This window comes from Camellia sinensis, chromosome 10 (assembly GCF_055761805.1).
Source record: "Camellia sinensis isolate YWXY chromosome 10, ASM5576180v1, whole genome shotgun sequence".
Lineage (NCBI taxonomy): Eukaryota > Viridiplantae > Streptophyta > Magnoliopsida > Ericales > Theaceae > Camellia > Camellia sinensis.
Genome location: NC_138970.1, coordinates 57,731,516 through 57,751,629, shown reverse-complemented (window position 1 = coordinate 57,751,629; position 20,114 = coordinate 57,731,516). Strand labels below are relative to the sequence as shown.

The 20,114-nt window shown below is 39.8% G+C and overlaps 1 protein-coding gene across 2 annotated transcripts in view; it reads right to left on the bottom strand.

Annotated features, from left to right (window-relative positions):
* Positions 1-20,114, bottom strand: part of LOC114306132 (arginine biosynthesis protein ArgJ family) — a 45,467-nt gene that overhangs the window by 12,049 nt on the left and 13,304 nt on the right. For both annotated transcript variants that reach the window (XM_082893236.1, XM_082893235.1), the window contains exons 3-12: positions 14,996-15,119; positions 14,649-14,722; positions 13,765-13,809; positions 13,074-13,124; positions 12,910-12,978; positions 12,706-12,764; positions 12,407-12,476; positions 11,288-11,368; positions 11,118-11,204; positions 5,869-5,991 (exon numbers count right to left, since the gene is read on the bottom strand). In XM_082893236.1, coding sequence (XP_082749362.1) covers positions 5,869-5,991; positions 11,118-11,204; positions 11,288-11,368; positions 12,407-12,476; positions 12,706-12,764; positions 12,910-12,978; positions 13,074-13,124; positions 13,765-13,809; positions 14,649-14,722; positions 14,996-15,119 — 783 coding nt within the window. The remainder of the gene's footprint in view (positions 1-5,868; positions 5,992-11,117; positions 11,205-11,287; positions 11,369-12,406; positions 12,477-12,705; positions 12,765-12,909; positions 12,979-13,073; positions 13,125-13,764; positions 13,810-14,648; positions 14,723-14,995; positions 15,120-20,114) is intronic.

Below are 20,114 nucleotides of genomic sequence, written 5' to 3'. Positions count from 1 at the left end.
ATCCGCTCGAGTCCCCACTAAAACTTAGCTGCACCAAAATATTTTTTTTATTTCATTTCATTAAAAAAAAAAAAAAAAAAAAAACCGTGGGCCAAGAAACCCACGTGAACATTACACCATCACTGGTTTTTCAATCCATTATTTTATTTTTTATCTTTTCTTTATCTTTTTTATTCTTATTCTTATTATTAAACAAAACAAAACAAAAACCACACCAAGCACATTCCACATCTCACAATCTTTGTTTTATTTCTGTTGGGATTAACCCCGTTCACTATTTTACACCACAACCCCAAACAACCACAACCAAAAAAAAAAAAAAAAAAACCCAACAAACAAACAAAACAACCACACAACCTCCCTCACGCAGGGCGGCTTTTTCTTTTCTCTTCTCTACTCTGTCGCCGGTCTTTTCTTCTTGCCTCCGTCCTGAGCGGCCCTTGCCGGTGCTGCCTCCGTGTTTCCCACTCCACTGGGCACGATCACTCCACCCTGCTCCTCCACTGCAGCATATGGCGGACCTCCAAATCGGAACATAACGGTGGCCTTCCGCTTCAGCTCCTTATTTTCCGTCTTTAGCACACTTATCTCTGCTCGCGCATCCTTACACATGCGCTGGAGCAGAGCCAGTTGGGCGTTTAACTGCTGCACCTCATTTGTCCTACTCTGCAGCCGGTGCGACAAGTTTTTGACCGCAGTCATGGTTTCCACACATGACTTCAATGTATACTGATTGGCTTCAATATCCGTTTGAACTGCCATTTTTTGCTCCACCGACCGCATCGGAAAGTTCAACGGAGCAAAACCAGAGGTGTTTGGTTGAGGTTCACGGGCCACCACACCAGTTGTCTCTCTTGTTGACTCGTTGAGGTCTGGAAAGAGAGTGAGCAGACCACGGGAAGACGAAGCCATTTTCTGGGCAACAGCGTGTTACAGCGAATCTCTCTCAGAAAACGAAGAGTTTTTCAGAGGTTTCTCTCAGTTTTTTTGTCTCAGCTTTTGCCTCAGCCTCAGCCTTCGTCTTGGTTAAATAGCCAAGGCCGACACGCGCATCATGCGCCGCTCGGCGCTCGACGACACCTTGGCACGCCTTTTTATGGATTGGGCACGCCTTTTGATGGCACGCCTTTTGAAAGATTGGGCACACCTTTTGAGGGTGCGACTTCTCCAACAGTCCGACATGACCCCATAAACTGTCCCGACATTGATTCCGGTTAGCTTCTCCAACGGTCTGCCACAACCATACAGTGTCCTCTACAACGTTATGACACCACCATACAGTGTCCTCTACAACGTTATGACACAACCATACAGTGTCCTCTACAACGTTATGACACCACCATACAGTGCCTTCACCAACGGTCTGACACGACCATACAGTGTCTCCTATCCTCTTTTATTTTTATGTATTTTCTTGTTTTGTTACTCTCTCCAAACTCAAGTTGGTTAGTTCCTATCCCCCTTGAGTTTGCGAGGGACTGTCAAAACCTATCACCTACCACCAAACCTACCATCACCTACTCCACCTACTACACCTACCACTTCACCTACTCCCCTTCACCTACTTCACCTACTACCTTCTGCTCTTCTATATATATGAATCATTGTAAACATAACAATACATCAATCAATAATACATCATTTTTAACAGATACTCATAGGCAACAATCATTGGGATTTCAACCTAGAGAAATTGGTGGAGAGGAGAGGGTGTTGTTGATGTTGTGGCTAAGTCATTTTCTATAGAAGTTGCTAAGAGGTATCTTGTTGAGATGATAGTAATTGATGAATTATTTGTAGACAGGGTTGGTTTTAAGAGGTTTTCTAATGTCATGCAACCCAAGTTCAAGGTCCCATCTCGATATACCATTGCTAGGGACATTGCAGACATATACACCAAAGAAAGGGAGAGGTTGAAGAAAATTGTGAAATGGCGTAGAATTTGCTTTACCACAGACACATGGACTTCCATACAAAATTTGTGTTATATGTGTCTAACTGCACATTTCATTGATGATGATTGGAAGTTACAAAAGAGGATCATAAATTTTTGTCAAGTTGAAGACCACAAAAGAGAGACTCTTGGTAAAAAAATTGCGACACTCTTAAAAGAGTGGGACATTGATGGCCTTTTTACTTTAACTGTTGACAATGCGAGTTCCAATAATCTAAGCATTAGATTCTTGAAACGAACCACAAAACCATAGAAGGGAACTGTCTTGAACCATGAATTTTTATATATGCGTTGTTGTGCGCATGTTCTAAATCTCATTGTTGGTAATGGATTGAAGGACCTTGAGTCTTGTATAGCGAATGTGAGGCATGCAGTGAGGTATGTGAGGTTTTCTCCAAACTGCCTGGACACTTTTAAAAAGTATGGGAAAAGTTTGAAAATTGAGCGTAAGAGTCTCTTGTGCCTAGATGTGCCAACACGGTGGAATTTCACATATCTTATGTTGAAGGCGGTGGAAAAATTTGAGAGTGCTTTTTAAAGAATGGGTGAGGAGGACTACAATTATAAACACTACTTTTTGGATAATGAAGGGGGTGAGTGGACAGAGATGCTTACAGCCGAGGATTGGGATAATTGTAGAGTGTTTTTGAAATTTCTTAGAATGCTCTACAATGCAACAAAGAGATTTTCTGAATCTTTATTTGTTACTTCAAATACATTCTACACTGAAATTTTTGTCATTGAAAATATGATTGGACAATTAATCAAAGACAATGATCCTATTTTGGCTTCAATGGCAAAGAAAATAAAAGAGAAGTTTGACAAGTATTGGGGAAATAGGGATAAAATTAATCTCTTTTTGTATGTTGCGGTTGTGTTTGATCTTTGAAGAAAAATGATATACTTGCAATTTTGTTTTTCAACAATTTTTGCTGGAGATGTGATAAAAGTGAAAGAAATGTTACAAGGTGAAAAATTGTTTGAGTCAATTGTATAATCATTATGCCACGCTTGATTTAACAAATGTGCATGCCTCCAATGTAAATGAAACAGTAGATATGGTGATAGATGAAAATAATCCATACTCTATTGTGAACTCTCAATTTAACTCATTTTTTGAGGGGCAATTTTGTAGTAGTGGGAGTATGTCGAAATTGGACAAGTACTTGAGTGATATTGAGAAAGGTGGGAAGAATGGTCAATTTGACATCTTGGAGTGGTGGAAGATTAATGCAACAAAGTATAGAGTGTTATCACTTATAGCATGAGATGTGTTGGCAATTCCTATTTCCACTATTGCTTCTGAGTCGGCTTTTAGTATAAGAGGTCGTATACTTGATCCATTTCGTAGTTCACTTGCTCCAAAGATGGTAGAGGTTCTTATTTTTACACAAAATTGGCTCTAAAGTAACATTCCAATATGCCTTCGACAAGCAATGAATGATGTTGAAGAATTCTGTGGTACATGGACTCGCCGGTTTAGGGCAGAGTACCCGTGTCGACACGACACGACACGACACGATATGGGTGCGGGTGTGAGATATGTGTCGGATTTAGCATGATTTTCTCGGACACGGCTGACATGAGAGGAGAAAGAAGAAGGGTTGTTGAGAGAGAGAGAGAGAGAGAGAGAGAGAGGGGGGGGCTGAAACTCACCTTTGCGAAGCAAGTCGAGTCGCGAAGCAAGATCAAAGTGCGAACCCAAGTCGCGAACTAGACCGAATTGAAGGAGATCTGAAAATCAACATCTCAAAGCCGATTCCACCCTAAGGCTTCGATTCCCCTTTGGTCTCGACCTCTCTCTCTCTCTCTGTCTCTTCTATCTTCTTCTCTTCTCCTCTCTCTCTCTCTCTCTCTCTCTCTCTTCTTTGACTGTCTTCTCTTCTTTTCCGTTCTCTTTCTCTAGTTTTTATTTATAAATGATATATTAATATAATGGGCAAATTACCAACACCCCCCTCGAGGTTTGACTAATATACAAATTCCCCTCCTGAGATTTGAGAAATTACATCCTGCCCCCTGAGGTTTATATTTGCATAACAAATTGCCTCTTGAAGTTTATATTTGCATAACAAATTGCCCCATAATTTGTTATGCAAATATAACCCTCAAGAGGCAATTTGTAATTTTTCAAACCTCAGGGAGGAATCCATATTTTAGTCAAACCTCGAGGGGGTGTTGGTAATTTGCCCAAATATAATAATATATAATAGTATTCATATTATATAATATTTACTCAAAAAAATATTGTATATTATAATATATTATAAATATTATAATTTTTATGTCTAACATAAAAATAATTTATTTTATGTCTAAAATAATTTTTATTTATTATTTATATTTTATTTGTTATTTTTTTAACAAAATTTGTTATTCCTTAACTTTTTTAACTCATCTTCATATAATAAATATATTTAAAAAAAATAACTATTCAACGTATTCCCGTACCCATATCCAAATTTGGGTCCATATCCACGTAACCCCAATTTTTAATTTTGAAGTGTTTGACCCTTAGATACGCACCCACCAACACCCGCACCCAAGTCCGTGTAACATGGGAAGAATTTGAACAACAATATGATTTGGGTAATACATTCAATGATTTATTTTGTTTTGAATTTCAGTTATTTTGTATTATTCAAAATTCATTATTTTCACTTCACATGTTTTTCTTGTGTTATGTTTTATGTGTAATTGTTTCGGAATCAAGTTCTTGTTCAAGCCCAAGTCCGGAACCTAGTTTTATTGAAATTTAATATCATTGGTAAAATACCCCTCCCCTTTGTTAAATGTTGTTAACATATGTTTACTTGTTTTAAGTTTAAGACTTTTTAGTGTTTTCCTTATTAAATAATTTCATTTTTTTGGTTATGCAGGTTTAGATGGCTCATGGTTTGGCTCAAGGAAATTAATGACTTTTTGCTTCTTTTTGGATGACTGTAATATTATTGTTTGGATGTACAATGTTTGTTTGTTGGATGCACAATGTTTTGGAGGATTGTAACCTTTTTTTTTTTTTTTTTTTGAACTTTAGATGATTTTCAACTTTAACTTTGGATAACTGTAATGAATAATGTTTTTGCATTGCCCACTAGAACTTTGAACTTTGGATGCCCAGCTTGTTTTTGCATTGCCCACTGGAATCAATAAAAATGAATTATGTTGAAGTTGCCCAGGTTGTTGTGTATTGCCCAGCTTATTTTAATTGCCCAGGTTGAACTTTAAATTGCCCAAGTTGAACTTTGAACTTTGGATGCCAAGCTTATTTTTTAGAAAGTTGCCCAGGTTGTGAATATTGTCCAATGTTATGTTTTTGAATTGCCTAGGTTGTTGTGAATGAATATTGCATTGCCCTGGTTGTGTTTTTTAGGAAGTGCACAATTGAATTATGTTGAAATTTTTTTTGAGGAAGTGTACAATTGAATTAGGTTGAAAATTCGTAAAATTTTCAACCGCCAAACCGACTTGTATCCACCCGTCAATCCGCATCTGCCGGATTGGCAGACGGATGTGGATTGATTTTCTTCAATCCGCCAATTTGGTAGACGGATGACAGATTGGGGGTTTCGTGGCCGCAACCGATCCGCGTTCACCACTAGGCAAAACCATGACAATATTGTATAATCATGTATAATATTTAGGACTGTCATAGATATGTATTTTTTGTATATTTTATGTTGAGGTTAGTCACTAGTGTAGTCTTTAAAAAAATTAAAAAATAAAAAAGGAGAGGAAAATCTCAAAGTTTATTATTTAATAATCATGTATATACTACAAGAAAACCTAAACGGAATAAGGAAAAGACTGATCTACCATCAACATAAAATATACAAAAAATACATCTCTAACAAGGACCATATATCTTGATCGTTCTGTATGAGAATAAAGTTAAAAGAGGCATCTCAACATACTGCATCAAGGCACGATTGCAACTGTTCTGCCTCAGAACTGTTCAAAGAAGAAATCTTGTTTGATCCAGATAACCCACTAGCCAATGCAATAACAGCATCATTCGTACTGGTATCTCCATCTACCTGCAGCAAAACCACAGCAGAACTAGCTTTATACCAAACCTAGTACAAGTAACAAGCCTGAAACCGTACAAGAATTGCAAACTTGTTTTTCTATCAACAAGCACATTTACCTCACAAATAAGCAGGAAAATGAGAAATTACAGAAAGAAATGAGGCCGTGCATGTGCAAATCTGTTACAGGAATATCTTTAGAACTTTTAAAAATATTTCAGTATCAAGACACTGAAAATCCTTCATCATAATTCTCAAACTAAAGACACTTTTCCCAATCTTTTTAAAGACAAATGCGTAATGTGAGGTGTTTTATTCCCCTTGTAAGGTGAGGGGTAAGCTCGAGACATCAAAGCATAAGCATTTTGAATTTTTATATTTAGTAAATAAATAAAATATTGTAATATAATAAAACATATTAAAAATTAAATATAGAGGTGCAATTATATATATATATATATATATTTTTTATTGGCACCGGGGTGTCCAGATCAAAGCACAACTAACCCCCAGGGGTGCACAGGCCCTCAGCAAGGAGTTTTCCGCAACGGTTAATTCAAGAATTTTTCCCCAGTCCGATGGTCGATTCCCAAGGAATTGTTAGCACCTAAGAGGTTTCGATCTCTAAACCTTGGAGAGAGCACATCCCCAAGACCTAAGAAGCACGAACACTTCTAAGAAAGTGGTGTGTCCGTGTTGCACACTTTCTCGACACGTGCCCGACACTTATCCAAACGTGTCCTATTTTTTAAAAAGAATTTAGACTCAGACACACTTTGGACATTTGGAGGACACACGTGTCCATTACTTAAACATATGTGCCTATTGATAAGACACAAGAAGCTAATTATAAGTTTGAACAAAATAACTTAGAATACGATGATACAAGAAAATTAATGTCAATTTATAGAAATTAGCATTATATTGCATTTATTTATTGTCTTAGAATGATATATTCATATATGAGACATATAATAAATATATAAAATTATATATTCTAAGCGTGTCCCTCATGTGGTGTCTTGAATTTTTTTTAAAATTATCGTGTCGGCGTGTCTGTGTCATATTTGTATCATGTCATGTGTCAACGTCTGTGCTTCTTAGCCCAAGACCCAAGTCCCCTTAAGGCATCGAACATTTCAATGTAGAGAAGGAAGGTTGTCCTCATTGAAAGTGATATTGACATTCTTATTTCAGTTATTGAGCTTCTCACTTGTATCTTAGCTTTGTGTTTTTTCATGGTTGTTCATCCATTTGTTTAGCCCATGGAATATAGTTACAGATGAGGTTGTGTCCCTTGCATGTTTCTCTCATCCCATCCTCTCTCCTATTCTCCCTTCCCATTCTACATCAAAGATTCTTCTTTTTATGTTTAAACCATATATTAGACTAAGTTCAACAACTGAAGACAAACTCTCCATATACGTACTCCTCATATACTTATATGCAAAAAGTATACAAGGCACACTTGAAGCACACACCTTAGACCATGATGCACAAGCCTTTGGGGAGTGTCGCCTATAAATGAAAGACTTGACACATTTTTCCTTAACCTCACTGTTAATGTAAAATGTAAATTGTAAAATGTAAACTACCACCCACCTACCACCTCCACTACCACCCACTCCACCTACCACCTCCACTACCACCTACACCTACTACCATCTTCTCCTCTATATATAGGAATTGTAATATACAGAAATTAATCAACAATCAATCAATAATACATGTATATTAACATGGTATCAGAGCCATAAGATTTAGGCCTATACTCCTTTCTTTCCGGCGGGCAGCCGGCCGGCAACCTTGCCTTCGCTGCCCGCGGGAGTTTTTCAACACATATCACTTACACATACCTCCTACTCCTACAGCTTCTCCTCCTACTTCAAATCAAGCACGAACAGAACCCCTTCGTGATCTCCGAATCGCTGTCGGCTCTGAATCTCATTACTTCCAACCACACCTGGATCGTACAACCCATGACCCGATCCGATTCCAATCGATCTGACCACCAGCCCCACGGCGGCGGCACCTCCTGTGGTGTCCGCTCCGCCGAGAGGCAGCCCAGCCGGAATCTGAAAAGTGATCCTCCAATCTCTCTTCCCCAAAAGCATAATCCAAAACCCATCAAAAAAAATGCCTTCAAATCCATTAAAATCATCATCTCTTGTTCTTCATAGAATCATACACCCACCACATCACATTATCCTCATCATTCCCTCAATACTAATATATTTATATATATATTTTATTATAATATCTTACCCAAGGCAAACGGACGATTTAACAAAAAAAAAAAAAAAAAACAACTCACACATTCTCATGTCCTTTCTACCATCCGAGTTTGCACAACCCATTTGTTTTATTCATATCAGGGGATCAACCCCGATCACAATTATATAAAAAAAAAAAAAAAACCAAACACAACCCACACAAACACCCACCCACAGTGGGATTTTTTTCTTCTCTACTCTGCCGCCGGTCTTTTCTTCTTGCCTCCGTCCTGGGCGGCCCTTGACAGTGCTGCCTCTGTGTTTCCCGCGCCGCCGAGCACGTTCACTCCCCCATACTCCTCCACTGCAGCATATGGCGGACCTCCAAATCGGAACATCACGGTGACCTTCCGCTTCAGCTCCTTGTTTTCCGCCTTTAGCACACTTATCTCTGCTCGCGCATCCTTATACATGCGTTGGAGCAGAGCCAATTGGGCGTTTAACTGCTGCACCTCATTTGTCCTACTCTGCAGCCGGTTCGACAAGTTTGTGACTGCCGTCATGGTTTCCACACATGACTTCAACGTATACTGGTTGGCCTCCACATCCGACTGCACCGCCATTTTTTGCTCCACAGACCGCATCGGAAAGTTCAACGGAGCAAACTACGGGGCGCTTGGTTGAGGTTCCAGTGCCACCGCACTAGTTTTCTCTCTTGTTGACTCGTTGAGGTCTGGAAAGAGAGTGAGCAGACTCCGGGAAGACGAGGCCATTTTCTGGGCAACAGAGTGTTACAGAATATCTCTCGCAACAGAGTGTTACAGACTCTCTCTCTCAGCACAACGAAGAGTTTTTCAGAGGATTTCGCAGGTTTTTTGTCTCTGCCTCGGCCTCAGGCTCCGTCTTGGTTAAATAGCCGAGGCAGCCACGCGCATCGTGCGCCTCTTGACACCCGACAAACTGGCACGCCTTTTCATGGCACATCTTTTGATAAAGTGGGCACGCCTTTTGAGGGCACGACTTTTGAGGGCTCGATATATATCTACATGTATATTTTTTGGGCAGCCTATCTACACACTCATACAGTGTCTTCTACACCGGTCAGCTTTATCAATCCCTTTGTTTCAACCTCAAATAGGTTTCTCTCTTCACACCTATTTGAGTTTGAGGGGGGGTTATACACAGTATCATGTATAAGTCGCTCATGGCGCACTCCCTAAGTCGCCTCCTTGGTGCACCATCACAAGCTTCTACACCGGTCCGACATGACCCCATAAACTGTTCCGACATTGATTCTGGTCAGCTTCTACAACGGTCCGACATGACCCCGTAAACTGTCCCGACATTTGATTCCGGTCAGCTTCTACAACGGTCCGACATGACCCCATAAACTGTCTTCTACACCGGTCCGACATGACCCCATAAACTGTCTTCTACAACGGTCCGACATGACCCCGTAAACTGTCTTCTACATCGGTCCGACATGACCCCATAAACTGTCTTCTACAACGGTCTGACACGACCACACAGTGTCCTGCTACAACGGTCCGACATGACCCCGTAAACTGTCTGCTACATCGGTCCGGCATGACCTCGTAAACTGTCCTGCTACAACGGTCTGACATGACCCCGTAAACTGTCTTCTACATCGGTCCGACATGACCCCGTAAACTGTCTTCTACACCGGTCTGACACGACCACCCTGTGTCTGCTATAACGGTCCGACACGACCATACAGTGTCTCCTATCCCATTTTTAATTGTCAGCTTATTTTTCTATTTTGTTACTCTCTCCAAACTCAAGTTGGCTAGTACCTATCCTCCTTGAGTTTGAGGGGGGCTGTTAATGTAAAATGTAAATTGTAAAATGTAAACTACCACCCACCTACCACCTCCACTACCACCCACTCCACCTACCACCTCCACTACCACCTACACCTACTACCATCTTCTCCTCTATATATAGGAATTGTAATATACAGAAATTAATCAACAATCAATCAATAATACATGTATATTAACACTCACCTTGAGGCGCCTCAATAACACCTTTTAAAAGTTAGGTCATCCAATAGACTATGGACTACTAGGAATTTGAATTATAGAGGGTAAACTACAAAGATCTGCTATGATGTACCTAAAACAATCATTTACCTCTACATTATAGAACTACATGGACCCATCACCAATATTGCTCCACTCTGAATTTTCAACTAATAAAAAGAATATGTTGTGTAACAGTTTTGCACCTAAACATGAAGAAATCAAAAGATGTGCAAATGAACCATACAAAGAAAAACAAGTATTTGTGCCACACTAAGTAGCACAAACACGGGCATGACACGGACAAGACACCAACACGCCAACACGTCAAATTTCAAATAATGCAGGACACGACACACTGGGAACATGTTAAAATTTTAATGTTTTATAGATTTATTATGTCATATATATGAATAATTTATTCAAAGATAATGAAAAATATGTACATAACACTAATTGCATTAAAAAGTTAATATGTTTCAGAACATTGTAATACACATGATGCATTCATCTTAAAAATGTTTCTACACATAATGAGAGTGTGTAAGTTGTGTTTTGAAGAATGCATAACATTGTTATTATGAAGGTATTCATCACACACGATGTGTTTAGAGGGTTCAAGAAGTGTCGGCAAAGTGTCAATAAAGTGTCCGATATTATGAATTTGATTTTTTAATTAAAACACGTTCACAAAGTGTCAGACACGGATTTATGAGTGTTTGAAGCATGTGTCCGACATGGGTGTCAAACACGACATGCTTCCTCCATTGTAGTGTCCATGTTTCTTAGGTGCCACATAAATCTAGTGTGGCCACTAGGCACTTTAGCAGTTATGTCCAGGATCTGAAACAGATAAACCATTGAAACCAATGCTACTTACTGTAATTTGATTAAAACTTCGGTTAACAGCAACCTGCACCATCTTTTTCCAAACATTGTTTGTAACCAGGGCATCAGTTGTTATAACCTGTTAAGGTATACATGAATTGAAAATGTAGTAAGAAAACACACTTCTTAACCCAAGAAGAGCAGATAATGAAAGAAACATACACCAAGCATTGTAGCCATATTTGGGTGGATCATCCCAGAACCTTTTGCCATTCCACCAATTCTTATCCGAGTCCCTCCAACCTAGACAATGCATCAGTAACAACAGTTAATTACATAGACAACAAGGGGCTAGAGACTTGTTGCTGCTAAAAGCAAATGCAAGCCTACAAATGCAGAACATAGAGTTTATTGTTCATGCATACACACAACTTTGGCATGGAGGTTTTATTTACATTTCTATAGTTCTACGTCTTTAGTATTTATTTTTATTTTCTTTTTAATTACAGTTAAATAGTCTTGCTAATATTTGGTTTCCTATTTTGTTAGGTATCTTAGTTACCTTTTCTATTAGGGTTATTAACTTATAAATAAGGAAGTTTGGCATAATATTATGGAGAATTAACCAATAAGATTGAGAGTGTTTAATGTTGTGGCTTTGTGTGATCAGAGTTGTGGCTCTTGTGTTATTTCTCTCCCCTTTCTCCCTCTCCTTTCTGCATCATCTAACTTCAATACCAAAAACCAAAATTCCCCCATATGAATCCACCATTGCTGGATTGTATAGTGTATAGGAGTAGGGTATTTTATTATTTGTATCTTCAGCTCTCAAGAATTTCTTCTTCTTCTTTTTCTTCATTTTTTTTATTTTTTATTTTTTATAATAAATAGATCTCAGGAGTTTTAACTTTCATGACTCTAAAGTCAGTGGATTTAATACTTTTGTGACCATATATACAAGATATTAACCAAAAAAATGCTAAGTTGGTTAATAGCTAAATGTTGTTAACTAGAGAGAATGGATGTGCACAAATCTATCTATGCTGAATCATTTATCCAATCAAGTATCCGACAAAGCCTTCCACCAATTACTAGACTACGCATAATGTATTAAAAAAACAACAATAAATCAAACAAATACCATTGATAATTGTCTCTGCATAGGATTGATGTTCAATCCATATCAATACTCACGGACAAGGAAATCAAACAAGTACAGTGTATATTGGCCCCATATGAGAATGCACCCAGTATCAGTTCGTATATTTACCAGCAGAGATCATTGCATTGACAGATATATAAAAGTATGGCACTCACATGATTTCAACTGTCATTGCATACCTCAGACTCAATTGCCACACTCTTGCTTACGAGGTCAGTGGTTGTAATCGCCACTGCTGCAGAATCTGCCCTGCAAACACACTATTGTGATTAAATATAAAAACTTAGAAGAAGATCATCAAAATCCAAAGACGAAAATAAAAGTTGCATGACTTCAACAAAAGAAAATTGAAAAGAAAAAATGAAACTGTCATCGCAAGATCTAATTGTAAAAGAAATAAAACCAAGGTTTTTCATAAACATGGAACCATGTCAAATTGCTGAACCAAGAGTTAAAAAATGAAAAGAAAAGGACTAACCCCTCAATAGTTGATGACAGCAAATTAACTAGTTTTGGAAGTGAGCTGAGAAGAGCCTCCTGAATATGATATTATATGGGTCCCGTCATATAAAGATGGTGTGAAATTCTCCAGCTTACTTGTTTAACTTCCAAGAAAGTAAGATGCATATTGAAATGATTTTAAATCGATAATCACAATAAATGTGAATGTCTCCATGTTTACCTTCTTTATTCTTTGACCAATTACACCAGTGGATTCAATCAACACTTCCTCTGCCTTCAGTTGGAGTATCTGATATGATATGATGGAATAATGGCATTAAAGAACACATGGCTATACAGAAACCACCTATGAATCAGGCACTCAACATTCTGAAAACTGTTCACCTTTGCAAGGGCACTTGAACATTCTATCACATCCTGGTAACCAGCATCGCCCTGGACACCATTTTAAGATCTCTGAGCAACATAACACAGGTCTCTATCAGAGTAATAGCACAAATGACTAGAAGGGGAAAAAAAATCTAATTTTCTTTCTGCTGTTATTTTAAAGGTAAAAAAAATCGTGTGTTTGGTTTGTGTTTTGAAACATGTTTTTGGAAGAAAATTTCCAAAACCATGTTTGGTTACAAATTTTTTCAAAAAAAATTCAAAATTACTTTATTACACATCAATCAATCACTTTTTCTCTCTCATCTCTCCTTCTCAATCACTTTTTCTCTCACACACATCTACTCAACTACAACAAAATATCAAATCATCCCAAACTTCAAAACTATTTTCAAGATATACAACCAAACAAACCAAAAAAATTTCTAAACTCTCTCTCCAAAAAAAATTTTGAAAATTTTTCTCAAAACACAAACCAAACACACCCCTAATTTTTCTTTCTGCTGTTATTTTAAAGGTAAACAACAAAAAGCATTATACATTCCTCATTATCAAGATGTATTCAAACTAAAAATTCAAAAAAAAAAAAGAAGAGAGGAAAACATGAACTCTCACACAAGCACATCTTGACTGGAAGATAACTTATGTGCAAAACACCTAGCTATTCTGATTATCTGACACAGCTTACCGTTGCTGCATTCGCTTGACCAGCGTTTATTAACACTGCACGTGCCTGACAAAACATGAGGAGTTAAGTCATTAGAAGACAAGAATTTGGAACCATGTAAAAGCATTTGAAATTTGATGAAGACATAAAAGCGAATCCTAGCCATGAGAACCAAAACTTCCACAGATTCATAAAAGACACAGATGGTTAGACATGAGCTAATCTGTGATACAGTTAAAATCTTATGTAGCTGCAAATAAAAACAGAAAATAAAAAGAAAAAGAAAATTAACTCAACAAAGCTTAATCCGAACTACTTGGGGTAGACAACATAGAGAAATAAATTTAAAAAGAGAGTGGTTTGATAAAATGAAAAAATAAACAAATTGCGTTCAGCCTGCCAAGTTTATTATTCCTTATTGTTCCTGCTGGACACAAAAATATGATGTTTGTGAACTTTCTCAACATATACTTTCATTAGTGATAATAGATAGAAAAGTGGATAAAAACATACATCATATCAGCTCATTTTTTTTCTAATGCAATGCAATTGAACATCTACAATATTTGATACCATCTGAGGAGTTAGAACTATAAAACCTCCCATGTAAACAATTAATCCGATTAGATTTCCCTAACTATCCAACCTCGCACATTTACACGAATTAACAACTTTAGGTTGCTGATAGAAGAAAGCAATATAACCATAGTAAGTAGTAACATATTCCATAAAGTATATGATACGCTTGTAGTGTGGCTGACCACTAACAATTGGGCCCAAGACTGTTGATTGGAGTTGAGTCAAATATGGAAAACTTGTACAACAAGTTGACTGCATATTTCTGTAACTTCAGCATCTCTTTAAAATATTTGGATTAAATATGTCAGTTTGTTGCTCTGGCCTACCGTAGGTGAAGCGTCCAGTGCTTTTTTGCAGTATATTACTGGTGCAGCTGCAACCACATTTGTTGTAAAGGCTCCTAAAAACAATGACAATAAAAGGTCAAAAGAGGGGGAAACCAATTGTTATTCCTAGCAAACTCATTCCTTAAACAAACTCTTCAACGTGATGTCATTTTTTCAAAAGGTACATGACTCATGGAAACTGAAATAAGTGGAAGATATACTGACAAAATGGTAAAAGGTCATATGCAGTGCACAAGGCTCCCGCGTACCACAGGAGTAAAAAAGCTTCAAAATTAAAACAATTCAAGACCTAAACTAGGAGTATCTTTACCAAATAGGAATCTAACCTGCAGCAATGGAATCTACATCACATGTAACAAGTGCTAGATCTGGCTTCTCTCCTTTGGCACGCAACCCACCATACATTCCTGCAGCTTTGAATCCCTTTGCAGCGGTAACTCCACCTGGTATCTACACAATCATAGCCCTTATTACATAAATCACAAGAAAAATCCTCCCAGCAAAATTTAGAATCAGAAATTGGATTTTTTTTTCTTTTATCAAAATAACAGTTAACTACAGAGATAAAATAAAACAAAGTCTGCACAATTGCAAATTCAAACTGGATTTGCTACACCAACATACACAAAAATGTATAAATCTTCATTCATAAGAAAATATGAAGCATGGGTACTTCAACAAACATACCATACCTGCACCGAATATTTACCAGGTACTGGTACTTTGCATAGTGTTTCTACATACATAACGGGTACACGAAATAAATACCTAAATTTTTTCTTCTTAATTTTTGTCATACCCTAGTCGTAACTAGCATATACTTGTATCTTATCTTAGACAGAATAGTATTTTCTTCTATACAAAGGTAAAGTTAGTTTCATCGAACTTTTTTTTTATGCTTAGCATGTTTTAAAATTAAGCTTTGGTTTACAAGTCTTTTCATATACTAACATTAATTTTTGTATTACGTCAAATTAAAAATAAACATTTTTTATGCCTATACTGAGTTGTACTTGTACCTTACTTTTTTTAGATTTACCATATCTTACCTGTAGCCGTAGCCGTACCCGTACCCGTACCCGTACACGTGCTTGATAGATAATAACTATTAACTACAATATACATTTTAGTTACTCTGGGGATATATTTTGAGTACCAACACGAGGCATAGTGACGCCGACGTGTCAGCCGAGGTGCCACGTGTCGTGGTAGTTATGCCGAGGTTATCTTTGGCGAGGCCGAGGTGATCTCCGAAGATATCGGAATCTGAGATAAGCGGATAAGGGACAAGAGTCCTAGAGTAAAGAGAAGACTTAGCCAAGATAAGGATAAAACTCTTAGGGAGTTTACCTTTTTTTCTTGAAGAGTCCAAAGTCAGTATTGAATTGGAGTCCATAGAAGTCAGGTTTCTAGTGGGACTTGGATTAAGTAAACTATAAAAGAAAGGCACCCCCGTGGGTCTAAGGTACGCAAATTATGTTTTGAGCAATAAGTTTAGCACTTGATTATCTTTGAGAGATATACTGACTTGATCGTCGGAGTGCCCCCGAGTGGAAGAGCCACCGCCGGAGCCTTTTTCTTTCTGTTACAGGTTTGCTAAAGCCATCTATTCTGCCGGTGCTCTCCAGCTGGTTACTAAGCGGGCAGTGTGGTCGGAAAATCACCCACACAATTTGGCGCCGTCTGTGGGAAGCTTAGAAGAATAGATGGCCAGTAACGGACAGAGGGAAAACATTGGGGGCGACACTCCTGCTGGGAGTGGCAGACCAATTAACCTTGACGTTGAAGGAGACAACCACAGTACAGAAAATCATGACTAGGGCCACGGAGAGAAAGACGTCGGCCAGGAGGGCGACGCTTCGAAGAGGACAGACCAAAGCAAGTATTATAATGAAGATAACCTTCAGATATGGAGGGATAGGTGCCTACGGAGAGATGAGGAAGTAAAAGACTTGGCAAACAAGTTGGCAGACCTACAGTCAGTGGTCAACTTCATGATGCAAAACAATGTCATGCAGCCACCATACCCGCTGCAGGATACGCCAATGCCAGCAACTAACACCCAGAAGGGAGGAAGAAGAACAATTCCCAAAGTCCCTCAGCACACCAGGAGCGGAAGGCACTCTCACCGACCTTCTAGGGAAGGCGGACGAGAGGAGCCGAGACGAGAGGAGTCCCGAAGAACGTATCACACGAAGGATCCAGAGCCCAAAGAACATCGCCATGTTCAAGGGCAGGAGCTTTGCTTTGACACAACATATGGAGAGAGATCAAAACGAGCCCACCACGAGGCCGAAAGTAGTGTGCCGAAGAGATTGAAATCAAAAGATAGCCGAGCTCCAGGAAGAAGTAAAGAAGACTTGAGAGATTACCTCAAGAGGAGGCAACAGAATGCTGATGCCGAGGTAACTTCCCCGGTTAAGCCGGGGACACCATTCTCCATGGAACTAAACAAATTTCAAGCACCAAAACGATTCAGTATGCCGAGGTTCCAAATATATGATGGTAAGACAGATCCCAACTTCCACGTCGGGCTATACCTGAATTCGATGGCATTATATAGTGGGAACGAGCCGTTGCTCTGCAAAGTGTTCCCCTCGTCCTTTGGGGAAATTGCATCAGATTGGTTCCATAAACTACCAAAGGGAAGCGTAAAGACTTGGGAAGGCCTGGCCGAAATGTTTGTGGCCAGATTTGTAACGAACAAACTGCAGCCATTGAGGGTGGACGCATTGATGGCTCTGAAGATCAGCAAAGACGAAGGCCTTAGGGCCTATGCGAAAAGGTACTATAAGGTGTTCAATCGAATACCTGATTGCAACCAAGAGGTGGCGGTCGTGTCCTTCAAGAACGGCCTGAAAGATGACTGCCCACTACGGAAATCTTTGGCAAAAATATTGCCAAAAAGCATGGAAGAACTCATGGCGAGGATAGAGAAGTATGCCAGAGCCGAGGAGGATACATCGGGAAATAAAGAAACAAAGCAGGAGAAAGGAAACGGCTCGCCGAAGCGAAGCCGAGGCAACAATGGACCAACCAAACAAGAAACGGAATTGAGGGGTAAACAGGCAATAACAACTATATTCCGAGTCCCGATCCACAAAGTCTTGGATCAAATACGAAACCAACCCTATTTCAGAGCTCCAGCAAGAGCACCAGGGGAATTTATGAGAAGAAACGTTGGTAGGCGTTGTGCTTACCACAATGAAGAAGGGCACCCAACTTAGGGCTGCAGAGCCCTAAAAGCACACTTAGAAGACTTGGTAAGGCAAAGCCATCTGAGGGACCTTGTTGATGAGGCCAGGACAAGAGAAGAACAGGCAAGATTGCCTCAAGCACCAGCAGTTCCGCCTCCCCCAGCACAGCAACCACAGGCAGAAAGACCACGGGTGGTTAATGTAATTCACTCAAAGGTAAACGAAAGCGACATTCGGGAAGAAACCCAAAAAGTAAAACACCTGCAGCACGTGAACCAAGTCGGACATAAAAGACCTCGGCCTGAAAAGTGTCGAGGACCGATGATAGCCTTCACTGAAGCTGACTTAGAAATGGTCCAGCATCCGCATAACGATGCCTTGGTAGTATCCCTCCTGGTTGGGGAGTGCCAAGTGAAACGCATCCTAATAGATCAAGGCAGCTCTTGTGACATCATGTACGTTAGATGTTACAAGGAGCTCGGCCTTCACCCAGACGACATGGAGCAATCGAATGGCCCGATGATCGGCTTCAATGGAACGCCGACGTGGCCACTAGGGGCAACAAGCTTGGAAGTACAAGCTGGCACTAAGAAGATCAGGACAGAATTCATGATGATTGACACACCTTCACCATACAACATCATCTTGGGAAGACCATGGTTGCATGCAATGGGGGCAGTTCCCTCAACATTGCATCAACTACAGCGGTTCCCAACAGATCATGGGATTGAAGAAGTCAGAGGAGATCAACTGCAGGCAAAAAGTTGCTCCATGGCAGCAATGAAGTCTACTTGCAGCATTCGAAAGCCAAAAGAGGCAGAAATTGAAGATGAGGACGTGGAAGTCCTAGAAGACGTCGGCAAAGAACCAGCCAAGAAGAGCGAAGAGGCGCTAAAGAAAATCCTCGTCCAGGATGGGGATGAAGAACGCTTCTTTCTTCTCGGCTCGGGCTTAGCCGAAAAAGAAGAAAAAGAGTTGGAGGCTTTTTTAAAATCCAACATAGAGGTGTTCGCCTGGACACCTTACGAGATGCCTGACATTGACTCCGAGGCCACTTGCCATAGACTGAATGTCGACAGGTCGGCAAAACCTGTGACTCAACGAGCCAGAAGACCGACGTTGATGCACGTCGAAACAGTAGAAGAAGAAGTAGACAGAATTCTGGAGGCCAGGGCCATTCGAGAAGTTCACTACCCGACATGGCTGTCCAACACAGTAGTGGTGAAGAAGAAGAACGGCAAATGGAGGGTCTGTGTAGACTTTACCAGCCTCAACAAAGCCTGCCCCAAAGACAGCTTTCCTCTACCCAAGATTGACCAGCAAGTAGATGCTACTTCAGGGCATGAAAGGATGAGTTTTTTGGATGCATACAGGGGGTACCACCAGATTGCCATGTACCCTCCAGACGAGGAGAAGACCGCGTTCATCACCCCTAAAGGCCTGTACTGTTACAAGGTAATGCCTTTTGGGTTGAAAAACGCAGGAGCAACATACCAAAGGTTAGTAACAAAGATGTTCAAGCACCTGATTGGCAAAACGGTAGAAGTCTACATCGATGACATGGTCGTAAAGACCAAGGAATCTAAGGGTCATCTTGCCGACCTAAAAGAGGTCTTTGATATACTCAAAACATACCGGCTCTGACTCAACGCATCAAAGTGCGCATTTGGAGTTGGATCAGGTAAGTTTTTAGGGTATCTGGTAACAAGAAAGGGCATTGAGGCCAGCCCAGACCAAATCAAGGCCATCCTAGAGCTGAAGAGCCCGACGTCGGCAAAACAGGTTCAGATGCTTACTGGAAGGGCCGCAGCCCTAAACAGATTCATCAGCAGAAGCTCAGATAAGTGCAGACCCTTCTTCAACCTGGTGAAAAAAGCCACAGACTTTCTGTGGACAGAAGAATGCGAAACCGCTTTAACCAACCTGAAGAAGTACTTGACCGCAACTCCGGTTCTTTCCAATCCAGAACTAGGGGAAGAACTGTTTTTGTACTTGGCAGTTTCAGAACACGCAGTCAGTGCAGTACTAATCCGAGAAGAAAAAAGGGAGCAAAAGGCTGTTTACTATGTAAGCAAAACCTTGGCCAACGCAGAAACAAGGTATCTACCACTGGAGAAATTAATGCTAGCCTTAGTAATGGCTTCAAAGAAGTTGAACCATTACTTTCAGGCGCAAAAAATTGTGGTCCTAATAGAGCACCCACTGAAGTCCTTGTTGCAACAAGGTGACTTAACAGGAAGGATAGCAA